Source organism: Pagrus major, chromosome 4, assembly GCF_040436345.1.
Source record: "Pagrus major chromosome 4, Pma_NU_1.0".
In the NCBI taxonomy this organism is placed as follows: Eukaryota; Metazoa; Chordata; class Actinopteri; order Spariformes; family Sparidae; genus Pagrus; species Pagrus major.
Window position 1 is genome coordinate 2263023 of NC_133218.1, and position 21525 is coordinate 2284547.

General features: G+C 40.9%; 2 protein-coding genes across 2 annotated transcripts; one reads left to right on the top strand and one right to left on the bottom strand.

The window, feature by feature from the left end:
• The first annotated feature begins 953 nt into the window (after positions 1–953).
• Positions 954–17833, top strand: ubap1lb (ubiquitin associated protein 1-like b). The gene is made up of 5 exons (XM_073463727.1): positions 954–1073; positions 4702–5304; positions 7501–7680; positions 17424–17525; positions 17699–17833. The coding sequence occupies exons 1-5, from the start codon at positions 969–971 to the stop codon at positions 17831–17833; spliced, it is 1125 nt and encodes a 374-aa protein (XP_073319828.1). The 5' UTR covers positions 954–968.
• A 2124-nt stretch (positions 17834–19957) lies between these two features.
• On the bottom strand, positions 19958–21436 carry kbtbd13a (kelch repeat and BTB domain containing 13a). Its single transcript, XM_073464549.1, has one exon. It carries the CDS (start codon positions 21434–21436, stop codon positions 19958–19960), a length of 1479 nt encoding a protein of 492 aa, XP_073320650.1.
• Between the last annotated feature and the right edge of the window lie 89 nt (positions 21437–21525).

The following is a 21525-nucleotide window of genomic DNA, read 5'->3' on the forward strand; positions in this document are numbered from 1 at the left end:
GGAGGGGATCATGTGTCAAGTTGTGTGTGTATCCAGCTGTTTGTGTGTGTATCTGTCAACAGCTAATCCCTCATACTACTTTTTTTTTTTACTACATACATTTTGGCAGGAAAGTTAAGACAATCTTGATTAAATGTTAGTATTTCAACATCGAAAACTTTACCCTTATACAATATTCATTCAATGGCATTTTTCCCAACATTGAAACCTTGACTCCTGTTTAAAACAAACAAACAAACAAACTAACAAAAAAAAACTTACCATATAGCAACCTTTCTGGATGAAATTCAATGTTGAATTAACGACAAAGCTGTCAGTCAGATTGTCCTGTGCACGATGACACTATACTGTGAATAAGGAGTGTTCTAAGTGTAGTTATTCACAGTTCCTCTTTGCAGTATACCCATGGATGTACAGACACCTTCATACTTTGATAGTGAGACCTGATGATCCTCAGGCAAGTTATAAAGGGCATTTTTTCTAGGATTTCTAATCTAATCTTATGTTATCTAAAAGGATAATATAATGGTATCTTTGGGAAGTGTGAGTCAGACTGAAATCTAAATATGTGCATCATGTCTTTGTGTTCAGATTTTCGTCAAAAGTTGGCGTGCAATTTCTGATGCAAACTGTGGCTCATGTGTGTCTGTCCATGCCCTCATGGGGAGGCATGTCTCACAGTTTGGAAACCTCTGCTATAGCTGAATGAGAAGATGTTTCAATCAGGTCAAGCAATGGGAAATGAGCAAATATGTTAAGTGTACAGTAACATGATCATTTTTAAAATTTTGCATTCTTAAATATGTGCAGTTTCCATTTGTGCATGTATTTATGTATGGATGTGATACAGTAATTACACTGATTGGTTTTAAGAATAGATCAAATCAATAATCAAACTGTGTGTGTGTGTGTGTGTGTGTGTGTGTGTGTGTGTGTGTGTGTGTGTGTGTCTAAGTAAACTTAGCAGTATGGATGGTGTCCCTCTGAAGATGCCACAGGGTGCCTCACAAGAAGTCAATGAAGACATCAAAGTCATTGTCCCCGATTATCTCACCATACTGCGGGAGACAGAGGTGAGTACAAACACACTTTACAGGCAGAAACCCTAACATATAAATGACATTGCTTGTCAAATTCATTTGTGTATATATGATTAGCCAACATTTTTATTTGACATGGTGTAATAAACAAAAATTAAGAGCTGCAGACTTCAGACAGGCGATTTTTTTGGACATGAATCTTTAAAGGTGCTGAAATAATTATATTTATATAAACAATCTTTATGTATATTGCCCTCGAGGGTTGGTAGAGACCAAAAACAGAACTAAAAGAGAGTGAATGTTGGACTTATTGGAATAATGAACTGAATATAATGACTATAATGCGTGCACCATCAAATCAGTCCGATTAAATATGATTTTAATGCTCTTTCTGTAAAGTTGACAGTAGCTTTGACCTGAGATGCAGCACCACTGACAAGGCAATTTCAATAAACACCTGTCATGAACATGAAGAAGTCTTTATGATTGATGGTGACTGTTGTCATTAGGCATCATTTAGTCAGGTATGTTGCTTTTAATGCAAAGCCGACATTTATTATGGTTTTATCATGACGAACCAACATGTCATTGTCAAACTAGGTGTTTGTAAGTTTAATGACATCTTAACGACAAGCCCAAATTTAACTACTTTCGTGGCAGTTCAAGAAAATTATCCATGCCACCATTGCAAAAGCAATTAACAGTGTAACAACACTTACTGATACTGATACTGTATTTTTCGCTACACTGACAAACTATAATTTGGAAATCCAAATTATAGTTTGTCAGTGTAGTGAAAAATATTCCTGGCATAATTATAATGGTCTCATGACAGCCAGTGCCAAAACCAACCACAGGACAGTAAATGTTATGTTAAAACATAAAGCTAAAAAGTGCCATTATGTTTGATAATTAGGCCTGCTATGACATCATTAGGACATGGCAGATTATGTTGTCATGATTGATATCAGGTTGAAAAAACAAAAACATTTTGTCAATTAAGTCAATATTTAATTTATTCGGTTATTGACCGAATGATACTTGACTTGACAATAGTTTTGTAAAGACTCAATGTTCTTGATAGTCATGTCATAGTTATGACCGTGTCATGTCAGTCTTATTTACACCCCTTCAAATAATGTGTAGATGATACTTTCCACTTCAACCTTCTAATCTAGATGAACCTCTTATAACCTGGCTTTAGGAAGCAAACGTTACACTATATTTTTGTGTGCAGATTCCTGAAAACATGTTGTGAATGTGATCTGAAAAAAAAAAAAAAACTGACATGGTTAGGATAAATTTCCTCTTCTAGCTAACACAGTGCTTACGTTTATAAATTAGAAATAAAAGGCATTTTAAAAAACGAGTTATAGTAGGGCTCTGGGAAAGGTAATGCCCTGAGCTTTTAGGCTTTATTCATAGTCTGCCTCTGCAGAGAGGGCTATGTATACTCCAGAGCATTAGCCTTCCTTCAGCCACACTCTAAACTCTCACTTATTAGGCCACATGGACGACATAACACAAGGCTATATTGTTAAAAAAGCACAGGATCTAAAGGCTTGTCATTAAAACATTAGGTCATATCCCATATTACAATATAGTAGAATGTTTATTAGTTGTTGTTTTATACAGTGCAGTCAGCAATAAAAGGACTGTGACTTTTTTCATTGTGTCCAACACAATGGATTTCAAACAAAACAAGGGCCGAAACTTCATCTAATTAAAGAAAATGCATACAGAGCCAGAGTGTGCAAGACCTTTTTGAGACATCCTAAAACTGCTCTGTAAAGCTGAGTGGACTAATTGGTTAGGTGTGTGGATTCATCAATACAAAGCAGTTCAAATTACAAATTAATTATTTCGTCCATTGTAAATAGTACAATATCAATTAGCACAGCTTTAATACTGAAAACCAGCACCTCAAACGGATACGTGTCCGCTGCGTTATGGCTCCGTCACGGCAGCGGAGCTGATCGGTTTCACTCTAGTCTATGTGTTAACTTCCACCAGGTCCGCTGCGCTGCGTGTCTGCTGCGTCCCAGCTCCGGCAGCCCTCCGGAGCAGATACGCAGGACTTCTATTTCTGGCGGATGCCGCAGCACAACGCAGCAATTCAGCCAAATTCAGCACAGAGCAGACAGGAAGTCAGACACGAAACAACAACATGACATCCAGTTAGTTTTCAAAATAAAACACTCCGTGTTGATGCCAGCACAAAAACCTCAAAAAAGAGACAAATACAAGCTCTTCTTCTAATCCTTCGGTCGGGAAAACTTCATGTTGTTGTGTTTATAACACATACGTATAACTGCGGTCGTGCGTGATTGGGGTGGTGAGTGGGGAAATATTCTGGGCAGATGTTTTGCAGAACTTTGATGAAGAGCAGTTAAATTTTGGGTCTCTGTAAATGAATTAATTAAGAGTATGGTCTAGACCTGCTCAAGCAAGGAGTCATGAGCTGACTTTTGTTGTGATTTAGCACTATACAAATAAAGACTGATTGGTTGATTGATTACACATTGTCGACACGCCACCTCGCTCACTGTGAATTCACTCCAGACAATTGACTTCTCTAGTCACACATGTGGCTCACCCAGACTTATGACTACGGAGCTGGCAGGGTAAAGTCTGAGGCAAATAACCTAGCCATTTGTGTTCACACATACAGCTCTTCCAGGTAAACAGTGCATGTGTGAAAGGGGCTTTATTCTCCAGGTGTGTGAAGGGCAGTAGATATGGCATCCTCTGTGGATCTGTTGGTTCTGAAAGCACACTGTTGAGGGTCCAGGCTGGCAGGGATATTATCTTGTGCTGGAGAACCAGTTTCTCAAAGCACTTAATCAAGATAGGAGTGAGAGCCACAGGACGGTAGTCATTAAGACTAGACACAGCAGATTTTTTAGGTACAGGAATGATGATGGCTGTCTTGAAGCAAAAGGGAACAGCCTCCTGTGAGAGTGAGATGTTAAAAATGTCAGTAATGACATGAGCTAGCTTTCAGTACACAGCCAGGCTTATGATCTGGATCAGCAGCCTTATTTATATTCACTCTGAGCAGGATTTTTCTCATTCGATGTCGTTACTGACAGCGGCCAGCCGTAGACATTACAGCAGAGTCTTTGTTGAGGAGATCAAAGCAAGCATAAAAAGTGGCCTCACACATGATGGGGGCACTCCTGCTTTTGTAGCCTGTGACATTTTGAATCTCCTGCCACATATCTTTAGTGCTGTTGGTGGTGAAGTTTCCTCTCCAGTCCCTGCTGATGTCTCCTCTTTGCCTCCTTGATAATAGCTATCATGCAATCAATGCTAACACACAAAACCAGACTAGACTAGCTAGACCAAGAAATGCAAGCTGAAAAAAAGACAAAAAAAGAAATCGCAGTCTGCTAGCTTGACTGTTGTAAATTTAAAGCTGGCTGAGATGAAAAGTCCAGGGATCAGCAAAGTGAAGTGTCATGGTGATTCATGCAACAGGTATTGAGATATTTAATTTCAGACAATCACTTGATCAACAGACTTCCATTGACATTCCTGGAAAGAAGCCGCCATGCTAATGTTGCTAAGAGTGTTGAAATAATTACAGAAAATTAGATAAAAGAGAAAGCTACGTAGTTGGCTGGGTAGAACACTAACAGTTTGTTCGTCCATGTGACAGTATGAGTTCAGTCTGGAGAACTGGGTGCTAACTGGCCTGCAGAGTCGGTTCACCATTCAGCATCAGCCTCAGCTGTCATCATCTCCATCAGGACTCCTACCATCCTGTCCACCTTACTGGATGGTGTTCAGCAGCCCACAGCAGAGCCGCCTGGCCAGCCGCCACTGCTCAGACTTTTGGGAGCCCAATCCTCGGCAGCGCTCCAACAGCCTCAACCCCGCAGTCCTGCGCACCAAGTTTATGGTCTCCGATTCTGAGGATGAAGGGGACAGTGCTAAGACATGTTTGTCAGTCAAAGCCAGCTCAGGTGGTGGGTGTCCTGTTGCTTCATGTCAACGTGGTCAGAGGAAAGCACAGAGAGCCTTCGTCCCAGACCTTCTGAACCCTCCAACCTGCCTTAGCAGCCTACCACACCAGCGCAGGAAGAACCTACGACAGTGCTCTGTCTCAGTGCTGGACAATGCCAAACAACATGATCCTAACACAGACAGCCTATCCAAGATCCCATCCTCACACAGGACCCCTGACACCAGAGCCTCCAACACTAGAGCAAGTACAGTCGACATGCTCCCCAGCATCAACAACCACAACACAACACATGCGGTAAGAGATGGACATTTTAATATAACGGAACATGTTGTAATGTAAGCTCAATTTTGATTCACAGCAATCATTTTAAATTGCAGTCAGTTATTTTGAAGAAAATGACCTAGCTCTAGGATGTGTTTAACCCATTGGTGGATCCAGGGGCAGAGCCACAGGGGGCAGTGGCCCCAACTGAAATCTAACTGACCTCAGAAGTGCCTCTCTTCACTTCAGAGCACCGAATTGGCTGAATTTTAAAAGGATAAACAATAGATGAATAAATAATGAGTTTAATGTTCACCTTTCAAGGAAAATTCCACACCATGTTGAGTTACTGTGAGATGTGGTTTTGTGGTTATTTGTACATGAATAAAACAACTACCGGAATGCAAATTAGAAATTAAATGTCTAGTACTAATACTGTATATAATAATATTTTACTTGGGGAGGTCCCCCAGACCCCGTGCCACTGTTCAAACATAACTCCTTTAAGGCCCCTGATTTTATCCACCCCTGGTTGAACCTAACCTAGAAATGAGCACTGACATGCTCAAGTCCACCTCACTCATAGTTTGTATGTTTTCAAGCTGTATTATCCCACACAGACAATACCACTAATCATTATACTGTACATTATTTATCTTTTTCAACGAAAATACAAAGCCAGAGATGGAGCACAGCCAGTTTCTGTTTTTTTGTGCAAGATTACCTGTCAAGCCCTTCCGCACACTGGATAGCTATTAGCCAATTCCGCTTTCACCACAGCAGCTAACACAACTAGTCTTTGTGTTTGAAATCACATACTAATGCAATGCCTACTACATACTCGATCAGTATATACTCCATTCTGCCTACTGTAATTAAACATGTTATTACTAGCAGACCGTTCACACTTAAGTAAACTGAAGCAATACGTCTTCTCTGCATCACTGGACTGTATCGAACACATTACCGGTCTTCTCCATACATCCATGTGCCAGCTACTATTGAATGAAAATTGTTTATTTGACATATAAATCAAAATTATGTCTGCCACTCAATGTAATATTTCCCAGTATAACTTTAGGGCAAACTAGTGAAAAGTGTATCTTCCATTCGTGCATATATTTGAAATCTACACAGTTGATTTCTTGCATAAAATATTCTCAGAAGTGAATAAGTGATGAAATAGTAGAGGTGGGTAAAAAAAATCGAGTCACATAAGAATCAAGATTTTTATCTACTGTGATTCAAAATCCATTCACAAATGTCAAAAAACAATTTTCTAAATGTTGTGCACACAGTCTTGACATTCATCTTCATAAAAGGCATCAGTGGTGTGTTTCCTGGGGCAACTATGGCTCACAGTTGCTCAACCCAGAGGGAAATCTAATGTGTCACTGTGAATTTATCTCACATTTTAATTATCCAGTTTCAGCTAAAGAATATGGCATTGTAATAAAAGCAGTCCTATTCGGTTCTGTGGCTTTATATAAAGGTGTTGCTCTTCCTACTGATGTCTCATAACTTCACCCTGGTGACACTCTAAAGCTAACAATAATAATAGAGCTGTGCATTCCTTATTTTAACAAGAGAGTATTTGTATTCCTTACTGTATGTCACCAGTAACTGGAATAACTATGGTTGGCTGCTGCCTGATAAGTGAGAGGAAAAGCTAATAATCTGGAGTATAGATAGCCGTCTCTGGTCTGCAGGAATAGACTATGAATATAGTCTAAAGCTCAGGGCATTACGTATTCCTGAGCCCTACTATAAATCACCACACATAAGCCAGGAACAGATGGGCTAACTCTGGTATCACATATACCCTGAATGCCCGACACTGCAGAATTAGTTTACTGTATTTTGAAGTTGGCAATAAGGCAGTCTTGAAGTGTCTTTTAATTCTTTGTATGAATATTAACCATGTGTTAGCTAGAAGAGAAAATCAATCCTAACCATGTCAGTTTTTGTTTTTTTTCAAAAATGTTTACCAGGATCTGCACAGTAAAAATAGTGCAAGTGCTCCCTGAAAAAGCCAGGTTATAAAAGTAAATCAGGATTAGCAAGTACAAGTCTTCTGAAAATGTCTTTCTCAGCAGAGCTGCATCCTGGATCAAACCTGCTGAAAGCATTACAAAAAGAACCTTAAAATCAGATTCCATCTGACCCAGCAGTGCTGGCCTCTCTGACCATGTAAACAGACACTCATTACAGTCTTTTGTTCCCAAGAAGTCTGAAAGCCCAGACTTCTGTAGAAGTCTCAACTCTTCTGGTTTGGACTCGTCAGCAGACCTACTATCAGCTCTGAGCCCAGAGGAGAGAGAGCTTCTGGGGGCCATCACTGCCCGGGGTTACCCCCTCCGTACTGCTATCATCGCCCTGCAGAAGACGGGCCAGAAAACCCCGGATCAGGTAAGCCAGTGTCACTCACATAAGACATAAGTAAGAACCTGGACCTTTCTTTCCACATTGACCCTGGTACACACACATATATACACTGCATATACTGGAAATACTGTATATATATGTATTTCAGATTTACAATTACATTACATTACTAATAACTGAAAATAAGTCCGTGATGGGGGTATTTTATTGTTGTGACGTGTCCAATTAAAAGAAGCTAGGAGTAGTGGTGTAGCCTATACTTGAACACCTTGTACCACTCTGCAGGGTATCTTTCAACACCTGGTGAGTTATCATTCATTAATGCATTTATTGCATCTTTCATCTCTTCTACTGTAACATTGGCTGTTAGCGTCTAATTTTGTAGATAGCCAGTTAATAGCAAATCCAGTGAATTTAGAAACGCTCCATTTAGCAAGTTAGAAATGTTGTCTTCGTCCGCGGATGGGGGTTGTGTACATAGTTTCTTCGTAGTACCTGTGAAAGATTTTCTTTATGTTCTCTGGTATATATATGTTAATTCAGTTGTATGAGGGTTCCTGATTTTATGTATATTATTGATTACTTGTTGTTTACGTACATTTTGCTAACAATTTCGTGGCCCTTGAGCCTGCTTCACAATAATTTTGTTTCAGAAATGAATTCCTTTTTCAACTTCATCTATTAGTATGTAATTTATCTTTTTTTTAATTGACTTTAATTTGTTGATATACCTTTGGATCATTTGTATTCTGATGCGCCTTCTCTAATTCCTTCAGTCTCACAGTACAGTAGTTCTATATGACTCTTGTTGAATCAATTTTCCCCTAATGACCACCTTCATGGCATCCCAAAATATTGTTGGTCTACCATCAGTTTCTGCTTTTACCTTCTCTTTTCTTTGTTGATTATCACTATCCCCACATTCAGTCTCTATACAGTATGTAATTTTCTGTTGCTTACACTGTGGCTATCACCTACATTTATAAAAAAAAGTATTCGATCCTTGAATAGACTTTATGTGCAGCTGAATAATGTGTAAAGATGTAGGTTTTGCCATACATTCATCATCTCTGTGCAGGCAAGACAGCCCATCTGTGATTTTCATCTGAAGTGTTACGTTGTATGTAACTGACGTTTTACGTCACGAATGTGCCAGAAACAGTTGTAACAGAAGAGAAAACAACGACCCATTACGAAAAAACTGTCTGTAAAACGGTGGATAAATTCTTTTGAGTGTCACAACCCCTGTGAAATGACTCGTTTAACTATCATAATTTGAGCCATTTGGTCCAATAACAGCTGGAAAGTCTAGAAGGCACGATTAAATTATTTTATCTCAATTTAAGTTAGCTGGGCACTAAACCGTGCTGGATTTGGTGGTGCTGCTGCTGCTTGTTGCCTGACCTGCAGCTGTATTCAATCATACAGTACATCCATACTGTTACACCACTGCATTATGTCTGTTGTGTCTTCATATAAAGTAGGCACTGTACAAATATGCTTTATTTAATTTGACAGCATTTATTTGTAGCAAGGTAACCTGGTAAGACCACAAATCATTTTCTGAACTTACATGCTTCAGAGAGTGGTATACATGGCAGATTAGCCCTTCTCTAGCAGCTGTCAGAGGCTTCTGCAAAAATGTCCTGAGTGCATTTAGACAGTTATAGAGAAGATTAGCCTGACTATTACTGTACAAGCAAAAACATGCTTCTTGCACCAGTGGGTCAACATAACACATTATAACCAATTGGCTGGAACTCTGTTGAATTAGGTCAGTCACTTTAAGGGGGTGAATACTTATTTTACATTATATATTTTTAAATAATTGACATTACTTTGTAGAAATGTGTTTTCACTTTGACATTAAAGAGTTTTAGAGAGTTTTTTTTCACTTATATTTATTTATTTATTGTCAAAAAAGCCAAATTATATTGACCATGACTCCATTTATAAAAGCAATAAAAGGGGGAAACATCCAAGGGGATAAATACTGTGTATAGGCACTGAATATACAGTATATATTTAACACATTTGTAAACAGTTCACACACTGCTGTACACTTACTTATATATTTTTTACTTAAATGTATTTGCTTATTTTTACTTTTTGTGTTTATTGTGTTAGCATCATGGCTATCAGTGGCAGCCTGGCTACTGTCCAAAGCAAATAAAACAACTGTAAGAATCACAATTTGAGTAGAAAGAATGTCAGTTTTGATGTTCTGGTGGTAAGGGGGGACACTTATCAGTGGGGTTCTTTTTCTTTTGCAATCATAGTTATTCCATTTGTTCCACCGTTATCTGGAGATAGCGACCTGGGAAAACAATGCCTTTTTCTGTTTGGGTTGGGCTATGGCAGACTTGCTTACTGTATGCCAAAATGCGACCTTCATTTTTGCAGGAAATATCAAGTCTGGTGGGCAAGCCTAGACGCATTGTGAAAGCGAGGTTCATAGGGAACAAATCCATATATAATAAACGATTAACAACAAATTTGTCGGACTTACTCTTTTATTTATTTTCACTTCAGTTTCACTAACAGTGGGCATGGGTTCGGTTAGTCGCTGACTAAATTTAGAGAAGTGAAAGTGAAAATAATCCATGTTTTAATTCAAAAAGTTGAAAAAATACAGTCAACTCTGTGCTCTCCACGCCTCTAGTTGATTATTGCTCCAGAAGCTCCTGGCTCTGACCTCGGCGGTCTGTTCCAGAGCTTGCCAGCTCTAGCAGCTGTCTGCTGTGAAGGGTCAAAGTAGCAAAAATGAATTGATAAAAATGGAGGCATGTGAAATAAAAAAATGCAGTGATCAATCATCAAGTGATTTGATTCATTTTTAAAGCTGATTTGATTCAAATGGTTGTGATGCAATGAAATCAGAGCCATGTTTAATTTTTTTCCCCAATCTTACATTCATCATTTATCATTCATCATTCACAGCACAAAAAAGATCATTTAAGGCCTAAAAAAACTAATTGAAAGAAAAATATTTACAAAAATGGGAGTGATGAAAATGCTTGCAAATATTATAGTTTATAGTATATTATACATTATTAGTATTTGAATTGAAACAGATAAATAAACTGCCAATTAAATAAAATTGATTGACATTATATTTATATAACAGTGTTGCTCTGATGATCAACTGGCTGTTACTGTCTACTATTTATCATTCTCAACACCTAACCAACATTTATCATGTACAGCACAGCAAGCAATTTTTGTTACTTCTGCCCTATCAACGAAAAAAAAAAGAAAAATACCGATCACGCCATACCCTGCCTCTGATTGGTGGTTTTCCACAATGCATTGGTCTGCTGGACAACAAGAAGAAGGGAGATCAGTGGGGCCCATGCCCGTGGCCAAGTGCTTATTCTTGGCTATCATCCTGTGTCCACACAAACCCTGTAGTGCTTTGTAAGTCCGCTGGACAACCAGAAGGGGGCAAGGAGAAGGGTCAGTGAGACATGAATTTACTATTAAAACAGGCCAAAACTGAAGAAGAATTAGCTTGCTAGAGTGCTATTTTCTAACTGTATGTCCAGTGGTTGTCTGGTGCTGATGGGTTATGTCTGTGTTTTTCTTGCAGTTGGTTTGTAAAACAACAGCCAGTGGTGGAGCTGATATAGTGGATTGTGAGCTGTAGTTTTCCCAGTAAACACAATTACCTGTACATGTTGATGAAGGTTTTCAGTCATCTAGGTCATGGTAATTCTAAGTGCTGTATCGTAGGCAACTGGACTTGTTTCAGTTTCTTGAAGACGTTTCACCTCTCATCCAAGAGAGTTCTAACTAACTGGAGGGGAGTTGCAGGCTCTTAAACTATGTGTGGGAGTGTCCTTACAGAGTCGTTAAGGACACGTGTGAGCTCTGAGTTTCAGAGTCGTGAGGGCCACTTGTGGGTTGTTGACCCAACCGGCCTTCGTGTGGGGTGCTAGGGCTAGGTGAGCCCAAGTGTGAATGGTTGTTAAGCTGTCTGGGGAGGGAACTCAGTACTACATTGTAGGTGGGTGATAACTCTGCACCAGAGACATTGAGCTACTAGCTGTTAGCATTCGGCCATACTATCTTCCGAGGGAGTTTTCACATGTAATCATCACAACTGTTTACATCCCTCCCTCGACGGATGCTGCTGCAGCCTGTGAGCTCCTCCACACTGTTGTTTCTCAACTTCAGACTCAGCACCCACAGTCCCTCCTCCTCATCTCCGGAGACTTTAACCATGCTCCCCTGTCCTCTACTCTCCTTTCCTTCACCCAGTATGTGAAATGTCACACTAGGGACAATAACACCTTGGATCTCCTGTATGCAAACTTGAAGGAAGCATACACATCCACCCCCCTCCCCCCGCTAGGTCGCTCAGATCACAACCTGGTCCATCTGCTACCTGACTACATACCTGTGGTGAATAAATATCCGCCACAGGAAAAAGTCAGTGAAGGTTTGGTCTGAGGAGGCCAGGAAAAGGCTGAGAGACTGCTTTGACACCACAGACTGGGAAGCACTCTGCAGCCCACATGGGGAGGACATCAACAGCCTGACAGACTGCATCACAGACTACATACATTTCTGTGTGGAGAACACTGTACCCTCCAGGAAAGTACGGTGTTTCCCCAAAAACAAACCCTGGGTGAACTCTGGGATCAAAACCCTACTGGATGAAAAGAGGAGGGTTTTCAGATCAGGAGACAAAGAGGAACTGAGGAGAGTCCAGAAGGAGCTCAGGCAGGAAATTAGGAAGGGGAAAAACAGCTACAAGAGGAAGCTGGAGCAGCAGCTGGAGCAGAACAACACCAGAGATGTCTGGAGAGGACTGAAGAAGATATCTGGTCATGGAAAAGGTGGAGGGAGAGAGCAAGACATCGAAGACCAGGACTGGGCAAATACTCTAAATGACTTTTTTTGCCGTTTTGAGTCCAACCCCTCTCCCCCCTCCACTCACCCTGACCCCCCTTCACACCTCTCCAGAACAACCCCCGCTCTCCCCCCTAACCTGTCTTCTTCATTGACACCCCCCTCCCATGACTCCACACCATCCCCCACTCCCCCCAGCCTTCCATCACTCCCTCCCCCCATCTCCCCCATCTCCTTGACAACTGAGCAGGTGAGAATGGAAATGAGGAGGATCAAGGCGATAAAAGTCACAGGCCCTGAATGCATCAGTTCCAGAGCATTAAAGGACTGTGCAGACCAGCTCTGTGAGCCTTATTCTGGAGAGAGTCCCTGTCCTGTGGAAGACTTCCTGTGTGGTGCCAGTTCCGAAGTCTGTGCATTCCAAGGAGCCTGACCACTTTCTCACCTGATGAAGACCATGGAGAGGATTATTCTCAGGCACATCCGTCCCCAGGTGAGCATGACACTGGACCCCCTTCAGTTTGCTTACCGTCCTGCAATTGGGGTGGATGACGCAGTCATCTACATACTGCACAGAACACTTTCAAACCTGGAGTACACTGAACGCACTGTGAGGGTCATGTTTTTTGACTTCTCCAGTGCTTTCAACACAATACAGCCGGCACTTCTGAGGGGGAAACTGGAAGGGCCGGGAGTTGACCAACACCTGGCTGCACGGACCATAGACTTTCTCACCAACAGACAGTTCTATGCAGTACGGGGGCCCCTCAGGGTACGGTGCTCTCTCCCGTCCTTTTCACCCTCTACGCATCGAACTTCACGCACAAACACCATGAACTGTCACCTCCAAAAGATGATACAGCCATTGTTGGATATGTGTCTGAGGGGAACGAACAGGAATATAGGGGGGTCATCAACGACTTTGTTAACTGGTGTGAATACAACCACCTGCATATAAACACCAGTAAAACAAAGGAGATGGTGATCAACTTCCAGAGGAAGACACCACAGATCACACCAGTGAACATCCAGGATTTGGACATAGAGATGGTGGCAAAATACAGATACCTGGGTGTTCACCTAGACAATAAACTGGACTGGACTGACAACACGGATGCCCTGTACAAGACGGGCCAAAGTCGCCTCCATCTGCTGAGGAGACTGAGGTCCTTTGAGGTGCAGAGGACATTACTTCGTACATTTTATGACACTGTGGTGCCATCAGCGCTCCTTTATGCAGTGGTCTGCTGGGGAGGTAGCAGCACGGACAGGGACAGAAAGAGACTGAACAAACTGGTCAGGAGGGCCAGCTCTGTCCTGGACTGTCTGCTGGACTCCATAGAGGTGGTGGGTGAGAGGAGGATGTCAGCCAATCTGACGTCAATCATGGACAACTCCTCTCACCCCCTGCACCAGACTGTGGAAGCATTGAGCAGCTCTTTCAGCAGCAGACTCTTACATGCACTGTGTAAGAAGGAGCACTACCACAGATCATTCATCCCCACAGCCATCAGACTGTTCAACTCAAGCACTACATGAACAGCCACTTTCCACCCACTTGTTTGCATTTGTAAATATTTTATTGTTTTTTGTAAATATCTTGTGTTTTTCTATTTATTTTCTATTTAATATTTAATATTTCTATGCATATTTTTCTGATTCTACTTGTACTGTTGCACCTCGAGCTATTGTAACATGTGAATTTCCCCATTGTGGGATAAATAAAGACAATCTTAATCTTAATCTCAAATGTTGAGGCTTCTGTCTTCAATATGTACTGCACAGTCCAAGAAGGGCAGACTGTCACCTCTGACATCTTCCCATGTGAACTTGATGTTATCGGCCACAGCATTTATACGGTAAATGGACTTGCATTTCTATAGCGCTTTTCCAGTCTACTGACCGCTCAAAGCGCTTTACAACACTTGTCATATTCACCCATTCACACACACATTCATACACTGATGTTCTGTGAAGGCTTCCACTTCCCTTGCTCTGATTTTGACCCAGGTGTCGTCCACATATCTGAACCAGTGGCTAGGAGAAGTTCCTGTGAAGGTAATCAAGGCTCTGTCCTCAACTTCTTCCATGTGGAGGTTGGCCACTATTGGCGACACCAGTGAGCCCATAGCACAGCCATGCTTCTGTCTGTGGAAAACTTCACTGTACTGGAAGTAGGTGGTCATCGGACAGAGGTCAAGTAAGGCACAAATGTAGTCTGGGGTGATGTTGGTTCTGCTGCACAGAGTGTTCTCCTGTAGCAGTTTTTTCACCATCTTTACCACTTGTTGAGTAGGAACGCATGTAAAAAGTGAGGTAACATCATAAGAAACCATTTTTTTTGTCTGAGTCCAGGGTTATTTCTCTCACTGAGTTTTTGATGTGGTGTCGAGTATTACCAACCAAAGGAGCTAGGATGCTGGCTAAATGCTTGGATATGTTATAGGTAACTGAGTTGATGCTGCTGATGATGGGTTTGAGTGGTGCTCCTTCCTTATGTATCTTGGGGAGTCCATAGATACATGGGATGGCTTCCCCCAGGTACAGTCGGTAATATAATGGCCCTAGCCCTAACCCTAACCCTTTTCCAGTTTTTGCAGATATTCTCTACCTTCTTTTTGTAGCTACTGGTAGGATCTTGCCTCAGAGTGTGTTTAGCACTACAGTGCATCTCCCTTTGTCTGCCGGCAAGATGGTGATGTTCTGGCCTCTTTTGAGTGATGCCAGGGCCTTCCTTTCCTCAGTAGTGAGGTTGGAGGGGGGTGCTTTTGCATTAGTGGCTGATACCTTCAATCATAGATGTTCTGCCTCTGTGTCGGCCAGCTTGTTGTTTCTGATGGCTGACTCTGTTGCTGTGATGAGATCTACAACCGGTATCTGTTCTGGAGCTACTGCAAAATTCAGTCCTTTGGCAAGGACATCCTTCTCTGGTTGGGTGAGCTCTCTGTTGGACATGTTTTTCACCCACTTCTCTTGTATGTCCGGATGTGCTGTGTTGTTGATGTTGATGAGGTATAGCAGATAACCCTACCACTGTTCCTAGACACAGCAACGAAGAGCAGCTCTGAGTGATATGGGGGTGAATAAAGTATTAAAATACATGTGCACCAGTTCCTCTAATGCCTCACTAGCGCCTGACAAGACCTCTGTGATCTAACTGACCTCTGACATCTGCATTTTATGATAATATTCAGAGGGTCGCCTCCCCATCACTTAATCACTTAACGAGGCAGTGGTAGGAGGAGTTGGGAATTATTATATCAGATATAATATGGCAGGCCATGAATACATTGGTACATTCATCATCTATATGCATCAGACATGGGTTGTTGAAGTTTAAGGTTTTGCATAGGTTACATCTATTGGGGAGTAAGCTGCCCAAACTCTACCCTGGTTTAGATTCAACCTGTATCAGGCGCAGTCGAGTCCCAGTTTGCCTCAGTCACATGCTTTGGTTATTTTCCAAATTGACCCAGTTTTGGACAGATATATTTAATACCTTTTCATGTATGTGTAATATGGTTATTGATCCTAACCCATTGACTGCATTGTTTGGTGTAGTCCTGCAAGAGACCCCAATAACAACCTACCAGGCTGAAGCTATAGCATTCTCCACCTTACTTGTTAGACGTCTGATACTCTTAAGTTGGAAGAAAACTATGCCTCCATTGCGATGGGTCGAGGAGGTAATGTCCCATCTTAAACTTTAACACATTAAATACACTGCCTGAGGCTCCACACAGAAGTATTATAGGGTCTGGCAACCATTCCTGTCCTTTTTTGAGATTGAGTTCCTTTCCATTAATACAAGGTAGCTAACCCCTGCATGTCTCTGGCTCTCTATCTCCCCTCTAAGTACATTACTAAGTACTAAGTATATTTACTTAAATGTACACTAAGTACATTTAAGTAAATATACTAATTTGTAAAATTTGTATCTACCAAAATTGTAGGTACAAGTACCTACAATTTTGAGGTACTTGTACTTTATGTGAGTATTTTCAGTTCTACATTTTTTATACTTTAAGGCACTATGCTTATTTGACCGATGGAGTTAAATAGATTTTTGCATAAAAACATATCAAGAACTTATAAAATCTGATGTTATGTTATAAATTAAATGAGCCAACAGTTTGTACAAGTACCGATAAAATTATTAGTTCATTAATAAATCAGTCTATTGAAATAAAACCAATTGGCAACTATTTAATTATCGTTTGTCATTTTTCATGCAAAAACATTTCATGGTTCCAGCCTCATAAATGTGAGGATTTTCATTGTAATTATTTAAATTATTTTGTAATATTTTTGGACTATGGGTTGGAAAAAAACAAACAACTTGAAGGTGCCACTCTAGGTAATTGTAATAACATTTCCCACTATCTTCTAAAGATTTACATACCAAGTAATCAATTGATTTATGAAGAAACTAACTAGCATTTTATTTATTAAAAATACAGTTAAACATATAAAGATACATGAGCTCCACCTCGAGCAGCTATAACAGTATAATACTGCCGACACATGAATGCATGAGCAGTGATAATTTAATTTTATATAATAATATATGTGTATATGATATATACTATGAAAACAGTCAAACAACAAATGTTCTGTACTTTTGATTTTTACATTATCCTTATTATGCTTTTACTGCAATAATGTTTTTAGTGTAGAAATGTTTCTTGTAATTAGTAATTTTTTATTGTGTTGTTAGGACATTTAATTTGAATGAATTTAATACTTCCTCCATCACTGCTAGAGGGATTGTGGTCCAGTTATTATTATAAGCCTTATAAAGTTTTGTTAAGTTATTGTTAAGCCTTGTTAAGTTATTAATTGTTAAGTCTTTTCCTTCCGGTTTTGGAGCCTGTGTGTCTCACATTAATAAATATTTCTCTGTATGTTTGCAGATCTTGAGTTACGTGGTGGCATGTGACCATCTGTGTCAGCTGGGTTATGATATAGCCGAGGTGGAAGAGGCTTTGGAGATGTTTCAAAACTGTGAAACAAAGGTAAGATATGCAGAGAGCTACAACATTACACGTCTTCAATTTTACTAGAAGCAACAAGACCACACTCTTCCTTTGAGGGAGCAAGTTGTATTGCAGAACAACACTGTAAACATTGTAAACAAACATTGTATTAAAAAACATAATAATGTCTCTCATAATGTCTTCCTCTTGAGGCGAAGGAGTTCCTTCATCTGCTTCGTCAGTTCAATGAGATGGGCTTTCAGCAGCACACCATCAAAGAAGTGCTTCTGGTCCACGAAAACCACCGAGAACGGGCGCTGGAGGAGCTGATGATGCGTGTGGCGTGACAGCAGATCAGCACACACACACGCACTTACATAAATCAACTACTGAAGATTTGTTACTCACTCTAAAAATGGGAAATTCATGTTGATAAAGGCACAGAGAGAACAACTTAGTACACATTGGCATAGCTGCAGATGGACGGTGGCCTTCAAAAATATATTGTTGATATATTGCAAATATATGGTTGATGATTCTGATGGTGATGATAATGATGATTGTGATGGTAATATTAATGATGAATGATGATGTTAATATTGATGATGATGATGGTGGTTGTTGTGATGGTGATATGCCTATATTGCGCATTTTAATTTCTGTGTTAAAGCGGCTGTAAGTAAAGCTGTAACTAGCTCTATACTCCAACAGTAAACACTGTTATAGAGTGTTTGGTCAGTAACCTATGTCTCTCATCCCCCTGCTCATGCAATAAAAGAGAAAATACATTTTCTGGTATCCCTGTCCAATCAATCAAGACAGAGAACTCAATAAAAAGATGGTCCTGTTTGCTCATGAACACGCAGAGAGCAGGATCCTACTGTTTATCGGCATAGGGTGAGCTACCAATTCCAGCACTCTTGGTGACCGCTTAACTACCAAACATGCCAAGCTAAGAAAAACGCTTGAAGAAAAGAAAGAGGCAAAGAGAGCTGCCTTGAAACAAAGAAAGGAGATGTGCAAGTTTGGTGACGTGGAGACAAGAGAGAAGATTGCTAATTGCAAAATGTACATTAATGACACCAATACAGCAGTTTTAATTATCATTTTATTTGACTTGGCTGAAAGTGTTTATTACGTTCATTCTTATTTTTGGTGTGAAAGCTGCACTGACAGAAGTGATTTAAGTTGTTGTAATTGTGACAGATTTATTAAAGATGTTTTATGAAATTACACCAAGGCAGTGTTCTATTTTTATTTTACTCTTTTTTTCTCCTCTGTGTTCTGGCCTAATTTTGTTTCCTCAAATGAATCCTTATAGGAACCAGTATAGGAGCAGTTATCACCAGGGACTGTTCCCATAAACAGAGAGCATAGATAAACATCAACAGTACAGATTTTCATTTATTGTTTGATTGGGGGCAGCACATTTATTTTTGAACAGCCATCTATGGAAATCACATAAAATCATTAATCATTAATATCTATAACGTCTATAAACTAGACGTGCTAAAGTAATCATTCCTGGTACTAAGGGGGTACATACTGTATTAAAGGATGTTATTTGCCAACAGGTGGTCAGTTATATCTGATATAGGCCACACCCATTTGGACCTGGTAAAATATATTTTCGATATTATGTGACAAATTCACAATATAGAATTATGTGACAAATTTACCACTTACAGGACATCAATTATTCCATACATCGGGAGGCCCCAAGTGAAGGCACTGATGCTGCAATCACACAGACATCATTATATTTGACAACAAAAATGTATTGGCTCGCCACACAATCATACAGGTTTTAAGCAAGCCAGCAGTTCAGCTAGATTACATAAATTCTCTCTGGAGGTCAAACTGAAAGGTTCAAGGTTCAGCTTTACTGTCAGTATACAATACCAAATTCACACACTTGAAATGCAGTTGTAGGCCCCTCTAGCCTACACATACAGACAACAGACAAATGTTCAAATATTCTAAATTAGAATAGAATAAAACATCAAAATAGGCAGCAAAAAGAGAACAAAGTTTTTAATAATGATGGCATTAATGCTCTACTTAAAATGCAATTTCTATATGAAACCTTGCATCCTGGTATTCAATTGGATGCCACTTGACACACACCACTCAAACACTGGTGCAGACCAAGTACACGCCCTTATGGCAATGACACCCCCCATTGGCTCATTCATGTGCCTCATATGTACAGTCTGTGTAAAAGTAAATACAGGTCAACAGATGTATAGTAGGTCAAAGGTGAAGCAGGAAGCAAACTTGTAAACTGTGATGGATGTTTACAAAAGAAAGTTTGGGTTTAATTGGGTTTTGGGTGTAATTTGTTTTGACTCTTCCAAAAACATTTTGACTAATCTAATAAGATGTGTGTGGTAATAAATCAAAATGGTCTTTTAAAGGAACAACTCTGTCAGCAGCACATCAGGTGATTTGTCAGACCATTGTGGGGAGAATCAGGGACACTCACCAAGGTCTCTGAAGAATTGATCCTGAGTCAGATCAAGAGAGTTTTCCATGAGGGAGCTACTGTCTTTAGGCAGCCTCATCATAAATGTATATATGGATCCAATCCTTCCAAAACCTTTCATCTCACGCCTTACTCTCCATGTATAATCCTCTACAGTGTACTCTGTGGTCACCTGTCGGCTGAGCGTGAATACAGAGTCTCCTCTGACCACAGCAGTGAACAGAGAGCCTTTACTGTTCGTGTACTGGCCCAACATGGCTGTCCACTGGCCTGAGCTCAGGTTATAGCAATCCATCACACACAGTAAAAAGTCATCACAGGGTCCATTGCGCATCACATACAAATTATCTTTATGGGCCACCATATAAAGACCATAACTGTGTTGGCGAATGAGTGTGGTGACCAGAAGCCACTGGTCCTGTTCAGGCACATACTCGTGTATTTCTGTGGCCCCCTTACCTTTCCAGAGACAGACAAAGATCCTGTTCATTGCTATGGCAGACACTGCCGAGACTGCAGAGTAGGGGAGGGGAGAGACAAAGCTCCAGCTTCCATTAGACACCCTGTATCTCTCCATAGATGACAGGGCCTTCTTGTTGTACTCGCCTCCTATGGCATAGAGGCAGCTCTCATGGCCTATCAAAGTGAAGTTGTAGCGTAGCTGCTGGGGGCCACAGATGGTGGACCATGTATTAGTTGCTGGGTTATAACAGAAACCAGTCTTTACTACCTTCTTGCTGACATCATGTACACCTCCGATGATGTAAAGTTTGTTCTCCAGGACAGCTACACCTGCCATGGTGGTGCTTGTGCTCATGGGTAGGTGTGTCAGGACCTTCCACTCTCTCTTTTCTTCATCCAGGTAGAAGATCGTCCTCTGGAGATCCTGCAGCAGCTTAGTGGAGGGCGAGTGGCTGCAAACCGCCATGTAGCTACTCGGGAGAAGAGACTTGATGTAATCTACCAGCTTGTTGGGTAAAGTGTGAACATCCTCCTTCAAGTCTGTGTAAATATCTCGGATGAACAAGGCTGAACTGTGGTAGAGCTCCCACACACCATAGGTGGCAGCTGTGTGGTACATGAGGAGGCAGTTTTCAGAGTTGACAATATTAATCAAGTGCTTGGTGAGAGCTGGCACCTGCAGAAAAGCAGTACACTCGATGGCCTCCACAATCTGGTCACTGTTTAGCATGGGTCGCTCTCCGTTCAGGACCTGCAGCAGGACCAGAAAGCCCAAAACCCCCACACATCGCAAGATGGTCTCTTCCTGTTGGCACTCTCTCATCCCTGACCGGAACAATGCTCTAAAGTACTCACAGTTCTCAGCCAGAAGGGTTTTAGTCACAGTGAAAGAGCTGTGGTCAATATTTACCCTAAGGCTGTCCAGTGGCTTACACTGTCCTGGCTGTTGGCTTAGGTGTTGACAGCTGCTGGACTCCATCACCTCCCCGCTATGGGTCTTCATGACATCCCAGCTCACCTGCACGCTCAGAAGAAATGGTTGATACACATCAAAACACTGTGCACATCCGTAGTGTTTTACCAGATACTGCC

What these genes read in the sequence shown, in the direction of transcription:
- ubap1lb (XM_073463727.1), top strand. Translation starts at nt 969, where the DNA reads ATGGATGGTGTCCCTCTGAAGATGCCACAGGGTGCCTCACAAGAAGTC. An exon ending in ACCACAACACAACACATGCG is followed by an intron (nt 5,305 to 7,500) that starts GTAAGAGATGGA and finishes GTTCCCAAGAAG; the next exon opens with TCTGAAAGCCCAGACTTCTG. An exon ending in GCCAGAAAACCCCGGATCAG is followed by an intron (nt 7,681 to 17,423) that starts GTAAGCCAGTGT and finishes GTATGTTTGCAG; the next exon opens with ATCTTGAGTTACGTGGTGGC.
- kbtbd13a (XM_073464549.1), bottom strand. Translation starts at nt 21,436, where the DNA reads ATGAAGACCCATAGCGGGGAGGTGATGGAGTCCAGCAGCTGTCAACAC.